Source organism: Amia ocellicauda, chromosome 8, assembly GCF_036373705.1.
Source record: "Amia ocellicauda isolate fAmiCal2 chromosome 8, fAmiCal2.hap1, whole genome shotgun sequence".
Taxonomy (NCBI): Eukaryota; Metazoa; Chordata; class Actinopteri; order Amiiformes; family Amiidae; genus Amia; species Amia ocellicauda.
The window spans coordinates 22,811,387-22,821,686 of record NC_089857.1 but is presented as its reverse complement, the minus strand read 5'-3'; the positions used below and the strand labels follow the sequence as shown (position 1 = coordinate 22,821,686).

At 47.2% G+C, this 10,300-nt stretch overlaps 1 protein-coding gene across 1 annotated transcript; it reads left to right on the top strand.

Moving 5' to 3' along the window:
- The first annotated feature begins 692 nt into the window (after positions 1-692).
- dcaf12 (DDB1 and CUL4 associated factor 12) lies at positions 693-9,452 on the top strand. The gene is made up of 9 exons (XM_066710721.1): positions 693-1,058; positions 5,005-5,262; positions 5,451-5,663; positions 5,883-5,943; positions 6,181-6,374; positions 6,470-6,535; positions 6,998-7,160; positions 7,416-7,594; positions 7,922-9,452. Exons 1-9 carry the CDS (start codon positions 1,002-1,004, stop codon positions 8,078-8,080), a joined length of 1,350 nt encoding a protein of 449 aa, XP_066566818.1. The 5' UTR covers positions 693-1,001; the 3' UTR covers positions 8,081-9,452.
- The last annotated feature ends 848 nt before the right edge of the window (positions 9,453-10,300 follow it).

Here is a 10,300-nt window from a genome sequence, read left to right as displayed (position 1 = left end):
ATAATAAGGGGCGGGAGAGACTGACAGTGATCAGATATGGTAATGAGAGGAGGGCTCATGTGTGTGTCTGAATTTCAGTGTGTATATGCATGATTAGGTCAGTGTGGGTGTGTACTGGTGAATATTATAATTTCCTATCAGACATGATCTAAAGATTGTGGATTTCTGAGAGTGATATTCCATAGCCATCCAAAAACACATTTATTTTTAAAGCCTTTGGCTTAACCTTCCTAATAAGCCCTGTGCTTTTATAACAAATGTAAGATCAAATCTGGCAGTTCTGCCTGCTCTTCACAGAAAGAGTACCCTCTACTGCTCATTCATATAATACATTTAAAGGGTACAGTCTACTAAGACAGTTTTCCTAAATTACAATCGCAAAGGCTTTCTGCCAAAACAAAAACAAAACACGGAGGACAGTTCAGTGCGGCTTGGCTTCAAAAGGTTTGGAAACCAATCCATAACTGGAGTAGAAAATTGAGAAATCGTTGGAGTCAAGTTGTATAGCAATAAACGGTAAATACGCATGCACAAAAGCATCAAACAACAGAGCACACACGGAGGACCGGGCACACGCTGACGTCAGATTCACATTACCAGAAAACAAGTGCCCGGCTGCGCACGCAGGCTGCCGCCCGGCCCGCTCTTGTTGATGTTTGACTCCTTCAGTGCGCCTGCGCGGGGCCTGCTGTTGTTGCCGTTGGTGACGCGGGGTGCAGAGAGAGGGAGGAAGAGTGATAGAGAGGGGGAGCTCTCCTGATCGCTCCTCGAAGACAGACCTGTCCTGTGCACTTCTGTACCAGCTGGATGGTGGCGGCGGCGGCGGGGGGACACGACTGACCTAGCGACACGGATTGTGGGCTTCTTCTTCACAGGCGCTTCTCTGGAGGCCTAGGACGTGGCTCAACCCGGGCTATAATAAGCAAATCGCCATTATATGATCCAGTACCCAGCGGCGCTCCTGCCCTCCATGTGGGTGAGGGACCTGTGTGTGTCCGACTATGGCGAGAAAAACAGTTAGCAGGAAAAGGAAGGCAGGCGAGTCCAGGGAACAACAGGTAGGCTCCGGCCCAGGCACCTTCATTTTGGGTCCTTTAATGATCTCTACGTGTGTGGTTATGTATTTGTTGATTGTCATTTTAGTTTTGGGGGATTTTGTTGTGCTGATACTTAAATCGGCAGAGGAGTCGTGGGCTCTGCGGTGTTGGGAAAGCGGGTCATGGGAGCACGTAGCAATCACTGTTGGACCAGAACCGGGACCAGTGCACCGGATCACAGGACACGCTGCATTAATTGCGCCTGATGATCCGAATTACTTACACCGTGACTGCCATAGCGCGAAAACAAGTGAGCAGATAAACAAATAGCGTCGTGGTTCAACCCAACCTATCGCGATATTTTATTTTTATATTTGAAATGAATATCTGTACTACTATTATTGTCGTTCTGCATCTACATTGTTGACGGTGAATGAGGCCAGTACAGCAGTAAGTCAAAACCAGTTTCTGAAATGAGTTTGGGTTTGGGTTCCGGGTTAGCAGGAGGAGGCCCGTAAGCCTGCGTTGGGAAGGCCGTCCTCCAGAATCAGCCATATGGGATCGGCAATATATTGGGGAAAAGGCTGGCCTGTATTTGGCTGTGTGTGGAAACGCAGAAAAACAGACCCAGTTGGTGCTGTCAAGTCCACAGTTTGAAAGGTGTTCCGAGTCCTGACCCCACCGCCTGCGAATGAACTTGAGGCGTATTCGCTAACGATCAGCTCTATATTAATTTAATTGTTTATTTCCCTGCAACAACAAAAGCAAAGCAGTCACTATAATAATAATGATCTGCAGTAACTAAACACTTTCTCTAGCAAACAGCAGATCCTTCAAAGTTTATAAACGCCTTGCACACGGATTAGCGTGCTCTTAACTCGGCGTGACCATGACGTCACCGAACCGGGTGACACCAGGAGCAGCAGCTGTAAAGTTCACGCAGCAGAGGCGCTGCGCGATCGGTGGGGTGCAGTTGTGTGGAGAATAAAACGGTTGATTGGTGTGTTAGTATGGTCTTCAAGCATCAGGGCAATACGTGTGTTTTTGAAACGTGCATTTTGGCAGCAACTGACAGCTTCGGTTGACATTGTGTAACTGTCTTTGTACATCTCCTGTCGTTCTGCATCAGTTGTTTGAGTTATGTGGTTGATGATTACCTGCGACAGGATTAGAGCCCCCACACAGATTAGGTAAATATATATATCACACACACACACACACACCTTCCTATTATACAATTCCATGTAACACAATATTTTTGAGGCAATAAGGAATGCAATAATATTATTTAACTGTGGTTTAATTTTCTCTCTGTTTATTAGTGCACCTTTTATTTTGCATTATTTTAAGATACATATGTATTTTATTTGTAGCTTTTAATTAGTTGCTGTAAAATATTACTCTAAACAATCCCTAGGCTTTGTAATTAAACCAGATTTTTCTGCCAGTTTAATAATACAATCATCAATTAGGTATTTATTAGGCATGTTCTTGGGATTTGTTTTTATTAAGGACAATGAGGCTGACACATCTTTGTGTTGCTGGTTAATTAAACATGAGCTGGGGTTAATCAGGCGTAATGGTGGAGATTCAGGAAATCGTTGGGCCTGCGTTGGGCCAGTGGCTGCTGATTTAATTGAAAGGCCTCTGGAATATTTCAGAGATCCAGATCTGTAGCCTAAATTAATGGTAAGAGGTAGAATTACTCGCAAAAACTACCCCATAAATTGTTTCTTATTCTAATGTTTAGGCCCAGTGTGTTTTTTTTTTTTTTTTTGGATATTCTTTTCTTGCTGTGACTTTTCGTGAACAAGCAATTAGGTGTGCAACAAGTGTGCTTTTGTTTTTTGACACTGAGAATGCACATCTGCATGGTTCTTCTGTGTGCTCATAATTGAGGACATTAAGGCAATCATTTCTCAGGTTCCTTCTCTGCCTAGCTCCACACAATGCTGTAGGTGTTTGTGTTCCTCAGACAGGGCAGGTAGTCTGTCTGAGGCCCTGCCCTGCTCCTTCACCCCACTGGCGCTGGGCTTCCTCCCTTCACTATCTGTCCTAAAGTCCTCTGCACTGTACCGCAGATGGCGGTGGTGATAATAACTGTTGGAGGAGCAGCGTGTGCTCTGTGCAGCTCCAGTGTATTTAATTTATCATGAGAAATGTTCAGTTTCCTGCTAGATTTTCCATGAGAGAAAGGGTTAGCCTTTATTGTACATCTTAATATTACAACAGGCACGGTTTAGCTCCGGCTCCTGTGCTGCGCAGACACAAGTGGGATTTTTCCATGCTGTGAAATATTGAGCTGATGTGAGAATTGAAGCCATCTCTGTGTGTGCCTCATTTTGTGCGTTGTGATTTTTACAGAGATGGTAGATGTCATGTGGGAAGCGTCTGGTGATACCATCCGCAGTGGGGAACACTAATGAATGTGTCTGTTTGAGTACATGAGACATATTCAGCACATCGGATCCAATATTTATAGCAGTAAAAAAAGAAAAAAAGGTAGGGCTTTTGGGCCAGTGTCTTGTGTCCAGAGAGCCCAGCCCGGTGGAGAGAGACTCCCTCTGATCAGTACTGGAGGTGAGCCCCCATCCCTGGCTGTTTGAGCTGCCGGCTCCACACTGACCTTGCAGGAATGGCTGGAGATACTAATCCTGATCTGACCTAGTTGGCTCCTCAATGTGGGTCAGAGAGTGGCACTGCACCATGGCCCTGCTGGTCACCGAGCTCAGTGCGCCGGCATCTGCCCTGGACAGCAGGAGCCATGGGCAGAAAGGGTTTTATCAGACTTTTAGAGAGTAAAAATCTCCCTCCAAAAAACATTAAAACAAATAAGAGTTTGAATCCCTGCTGGGAATTCTCTAGCTTGCTGAAATATTTCTGGAATCTCTGATGTGTTGCAACTTCAGTCAACTATTTTTTTGTATTTTGTTTTCTTAAGAGGAGAAAACCAGTTTCAAATTAATGTGCATTGTCTGATATATTTCTATATGGCTCTGAAAGAGTGAGAAAGAGGTAGGCAGCAGTTAGTTAATGTAGAGACAGAGGGGAGGGTATTATTGTCCTTTGATCTACATCAAGGTTTTATAGGTTAAATATGTTTTACTTAGGAATTGATTGCACTGTGATACAGGTGTCTTTAGGCTTATTCTTTTGTATTGAAGTGCATTTTCTGTTTCTTGAAGTATTCATCTTTTCTGTGCATCATCTATGAACTCACTTAAAAGGACTTTGCTGTATTCTCACACTTGCCATGACATCATTATGGTAACACGGACAGTCTGCAGTTTGCAGTGTGGTGTAACAACTGTGCAGTGTTGCATTTGTGGTGAAATCAGACAGAAGAGGTCAGAGTGTCCTCTGGCCTCACACACAGCACTCTGGGTCAGGGAACCCAGCCAAAATGCTCTTATACTGGGCTGCAGCTGTTCTATCCCTCTCCCTCCCTTTGTTCGTCGCCAACAAGCAAACTTGAAAAAGTATTTTCCTTTTTCTCTACACAATCTGTAGCATACCTGAAATATGCTTCAATATATTTTGAAAATATAAACAATATGCTAACAAACAAAGTATTAAAACATTAAAAAATGTAAACCTGACAAAACCGATAGTCTACACACACTACATTTCCTCTGTGTTGTCTGTGGGTAGCCTAGTTATATTCCCAGAAAAGGCTGTTTTTGTTGTTTTTTCCAGTCAGATCAGCCTGTGTTTAAATGCTGTGTAACGTCTCTGTTTCTAGTTGATAGTGGTAAGACATGTTCCTTTGTTTTCACTTACTGACATGAAAGACTTCACTCAGTAGAGAGTGACGCACAGACAGTGCCCAGCTTAATTGCTTTGGCATTTTAAATACTGTTCTTTTTTGCACAACTCATAACTCCTCCATCTACAGTGTTTCTGTTATGTCTTAGTCTCCCCCTCTGTATCAGTACCAGTAACTAACTTCTCTCTCTCTCACCCCTAGCTGGGCTGGGCGCAGTCTCTGTGCAAGCGGCAGCGGGTGACGGCAGTGCGGCGCTCCATGGTGTGCGTTCTCCGTGGCCGGGAGTTCCGGCAGCAGTACCACGAGCACCGGCTGCAGCAGAGCATGCGGGGCTACGCAGCCCAGCGGCTGCCCGGCATCCTGCGCGAAAGGGAGTTCGCCCTGGGCACCCTCAACAAGGTGTTCGCTTCCCAGTGGCTCAACCACAGGCAGGTGGTGTGTGGGACTAAGTGCAACACGGTGAGGGGGCGATTGGTGTCTCTTTGTGTGTCTATTGTGTCACCTTTATCTGGAGGAGACTTGCTGGGGCGGGGGGAGGGATTGAGTTTGGGTGCAAGCAGCCTGGTTATTCATGCGTCTCTTTCTTTCCTCTCTTGCTCTTTTGCCGACCCGGCCTCTCTCCCCCTGCCTCACCTGCGCTGTGCCAGCTGTTCGTGGTGGACGTGATGACTGGGAAGATCACACGCATCCCCATGCTGAAGGACAGGGAGCCAGGCTGTGCTCTGCTGGATCAGCAGGGCTGTGGGATCCACGCCATCGAGCTCAACCCATCCCGCTCCCTACTGGCCACCGGTGGGGACAACCCCAACAGCCTGGCCGTATACCGCCTGCCCACCCTCGACCCCGTCTGCGTGGGAGATGTGAGTACGCCCGGGAAGGGCCCGCTCGTACCTGCAGGCATTCGCAGAGACACTGGGGCACTCGCATGCACCGAGTCGTGCTCACACACACACACACACACACACACAGTCTTTAGTAGTCTTTAGCTACAAGCCCTGAAGCAGTCAGTGTTCTTGGCAGAGCGTGCTGGCTGTGGGCGGTGCCGTGTTCATTTTCTCTTCTGTTCTCCTTTCTCCCAGGAAGGCCACAAGGACTGGATCTTCTCCATCGCATGGATCAGCGACACCATGGCTGTATCGGGTGAGTGCTCTTTCCTGGCTGCCGTGGGACTCCAGCACACAGGTGTTTTCACTTGGATTTTGAGCTCCTATAGATCCACACGGCCACACTGCTCACAGTGGAGAATTGCTGAGCTAGCTAATCCACTTATTCCCGGTGGCTTATTGTAGTCTGAGGTCTGTGCCATTGCTGTGCAGTCTTTACTCAGTGTGCGGTTCTGCAATTACCCCTCCACTGAGTGTCTGTCTTTGTGCGCAGGGTCCCGGGATGGCTCAATGGGCCTGTGGGAGGTGTCTGAGGAGGTCCTGAGCCGGGCAGAGCGGCAGCGGGATGCGGCCGGGGTGCCCACCTACTCTCACATCGCACACCGGGCCCTCAAAGACATTCCCAAGGAATACACCAACCCCTATAACTGCAAAGTGCGCGCTCTGGCCTTCAACAACAACAACAAAGTGAGGAAACGCGCACCTCTCTAGATAAAGAGCAGGAAGCAGCAGGGTAACTGAATAAGTGTAAATGCTGACCAAGAGTCTCCTCTCTCTCTCAGGAGCTCGGAGCGGTGTCCCTCGATGGCTATTTCCACCTTTGGAAAGCAGAGCAAAGTCTGTGCAAGGTGAGTCAGAGCCTGTTTGGCCCCCTTCTTATTAGCACACAAACCTGGGTTCTGCTATTCCTTATCATGAGAGGGGTATAAAGTGGATTGACCCCTCGGGAGGGCCTCAGCCAGGTCTGACCCAGATAGATCAAGACACTGTGTGTAACTTCGTCAGTGACTGTAGATCTAACCTACTTCTGGTGTGAAAGTGCGTAGCCAGCCTGCTTGACGCCGTGCACCAGATGCTAGTGTGAAAGGGGCTTATGTAGCTCTTGAGGGGAGAAGGCGGGCGGGCCTTTGTAGATTAGACTTTAAGGTTCAGTTTGTGAGGTGCTGGGCCTGTGCTAGGACCCCATAGACAGCTGGAAGAGATGGCCCTGTCAATCCGGGCCTGGCACACCTTTCACAACGTGTTTGACTTGGTTTGAGAAGGTGCATTGCGGCCAGTCCTCCGTTAGTAATATCTGTGTTCTCTCTCAGCTGCAGTCCATGAAGCTGCCTCACTGTAAGGAGAACGTGTGCCTGGCGTACGGTCAGGAGTGGTCAGTCTATGCTGTTGGCTCCCAGGCCCACGTCTCCTTCCTGGACCCCCGACAGCCCCCCAACAATGTGAAGTCTGTGTTTTCCCGAGAGAGAGGGAGTGGTGAGTACACGCATCCTAATTTTGTTCACAGCTGCTGAGAAGATCCTCTGTGTTGGATTCCATGTGAGCAATATACATAACATGTGCTCTGAAAATTGGGACAGTGTTGGAATCGCAGGCCTTCTGTGACCGATAGTTTGGGTTCTTGCAAAAACATATCATATTGAGCCTGCCCTGTACCCTGACTAGTCTCTATGTGTCCTGGCTGTGCCGGCTGTGCAGTGACGGCCCTACTCTGTGTTCGTCTGTCCCCAGGGATCCGCTCAGTCAGTTTCTACGAGCACATCATCACAGTGGGCACAGGCCAGGGCTCGCTGCTCTTCTATGACATCCGTGCCCAGCGCTTCCTGGAGGATCCCTCGGGCGTGGGCTGCGGGCACAAGGGGCGGCTGGGGGATGGCATCCTCAAGCTGAGCACCGGCAATGGCTGGCTGGTGAGTCAGTGTGTCTCGCTCTCTGTGAATGAGTCATCTGAGCCTTCCCGCCCAGCACGAGGCGGGCAGAGGTTATATTGACCTGAGGGTGAAGGGCGAGATGGGCTTCGTGCTCGTCCATGCCGGACTGTGGCTGCTGCTGCTGCCCTGCCTCTGTCTAATGATTTCTAAGCTTATGTGGCAGTATTTCGTAAAAAGAGTTGGGGAAAATTTCAAATTACTGGAGAAAGTGTAACCAGTCATGAATTACTTCGGGGGCAGGTACAATTAGAATTAGCTGTGGTGCCCAAACTGTGTTTAACTCCTGTCCCTCCTCTTCGACCTCAGAACCACGACGAGACGTGGAGAAGCTACTTCTCGGACATCAGCTCATTCCCCAACGCAGTGTACACGCACTGCTACGACACCTCCGGCACCAAGCTGTTCGTGGCTGGGGGGCCGCTGTGCTCCGGGCTGCATGGCAACTATGCGGGACTGTGGAGCTAGCACCGAGCCAGCCGGCCTGCCTGTTTATCCATCCATCCATCTATCCTTCCTTCTATCCACCCCTCGCTCCATCTCTCCACCACAAACATCCATCACTTCTCTCTTCAGCCCCACCTGTTTTTTTTGTTTGTTTTTGTTTTAATTCAATTTGATTTTATCTCTAGTCTTCAGGAAGCAGCAGGATGAGCTTTTTGTTTTTCGTCTAGTCGTCCTGCATCAGCTGGTAGATCTGAAGCGTGAGAGAGAGAGAGAGAGAGAGAGAGAGAGAGAGAGAGAGAGATAGAGAGAGAGAATGGGGCTGATAAAGATGTGAAACAAAAGTGGAGCAAAGACCATTCCCTTCTTCTGGACTGGACAGATTTCTTCTGAGATGATCACACCAGCATTGAAGTCCTATTAGAGACAACTATGAACCTTTATTCTAGGGAGTCTTTGTAAGATAACAAACCGAGCAAGCCTAATGTCTCCGGTGTGTTGAGACTGGTCTGTGAGTCTGCAGAGAGAACTGACGGACGCAGACCCTGTAGGGGAGGCTGGTGACCGAGTGGAGAGCTGGAATGATGACGTTGTACCATGTTGGAAATTAGATTTTCCTTTTTTTCTTGGTTTGTTTTTTGGGACGCCTCTCCCTCCTGCTCCAGCACAGTCAGTGTGAACGTCTCTCCTCGTGAGATAGGCCAGCCATACGCACCGTACTGTCCAGGACGCCCACAGCTAAGAGGACTGAAGAGTGGAAACCCAAACCTGTCCATCCCAGGAACTGGAGGATTTGTTTCTTTGTCTTTTAATTGTTTTTTTTTGGTTGTTGGACTCGATCCTCCTGATCGTGACGGTTCTTATTTATTCACTGTAGTCGCAGCCCTCTCTCCCACCATTGTGGTCCCATCATGGTCCTCTGTGTGTTTCTGTTGCTTCTGAGTTTTTATTAGTCGAGTGGTCTCTCCCCTCTCAGGCGGTCAGAGACAGGACATTATTTATTACTTTGCCTTCTCTGTCTTTCTGTGAAAGACCACTGCAGGCAGTCATTGTGCGTCATGGTACTACGTGTGTCTGTATGGTACTAGAACAAAACGAGAAATAAATGACCATATATCTAATGAATAACCATCACTTTTATTTTATATATAAATATATAAATATATATATATACATGTATGCCTGTGTGTATATATTATGTACACATGCACATACATACATGTATATACAAATTAATTTAACTAATCTGTTTTTGTTTCTGGTGGTGCCCTCTTTTATATACACTTCATGAAATGTTTTTACAAATTATGAGTCTGAAAATATTGTTAAACATCAAACAAAAACTAACAAACAAAAAAAGTTAAATAAAAGTCTATTGATGTATTTTTTTTTCCAACTGAAGGCTTATGGCTTGTTTATTTTCTCCAGAAAGCTGGACCTGTTCTCACCCCTCGACTGCACCAGCTTAGCAGAGGTTTTAGATCGATAAATATGAATGAATCGATACTTTTTCTGAATTCAAATTTCACGCCCCTAATTTGTGGTGCAGTCTTGAGTTAACCATAAAAGCTTGAGGTCAGGTTTGCTGATGCCGATAGCGCTGTGCTTTCAATCATTCATCAGAATACATGAGTGCTGTGAAAGCTTGGGAGAACTCGAGGCATGGTTCTACTATTGAGTGCGTACATTCCTCAACTCAGATCCTCCAGGGCTATAGTCTTAGTTGGATGATTTATTATTTCTTACATGGTTTCACTTCAGCAAATGAGTTTCAGTGGGTAAAAAAGAAGCAGTTTGGAATAATAAATAAATAAATAAATACAAATCTTAAGGACCTTAAAGACCTTAAGTGTTGAGGACCCAACCCAGCCAGCGTTGAGAAGTTCTAGCTGCCATCCCTTCTAGACCGGTGAGGACTAAGTGTATGCTGTAGCAATCGCCTCTAGAGCACATGAGCCACCCACGCCGTGATGAGACTGGCAGGAGGGAGAGGAAAGGGAGAGTGTACGTGTGCAAATTGTTATAAACTGGGGGCTGTTCAGACCAGTTTTCCATCCTGCTGTGTGCATCTTGCTTTCTGGTTAGTGGGTAGAAGCTGGTAAGGACCTGAAAGGAATAAAATTGCAATGTGATGTTTTCCAAGAGAGGCAGAAGCTTGTGTTTACAGTTTCCTAGTTTCGACACCAGGGGGGCATGTAGTTTCAAATGGGCTGGAAAACAATGCTGAAAAGATTTAGTGTTAAA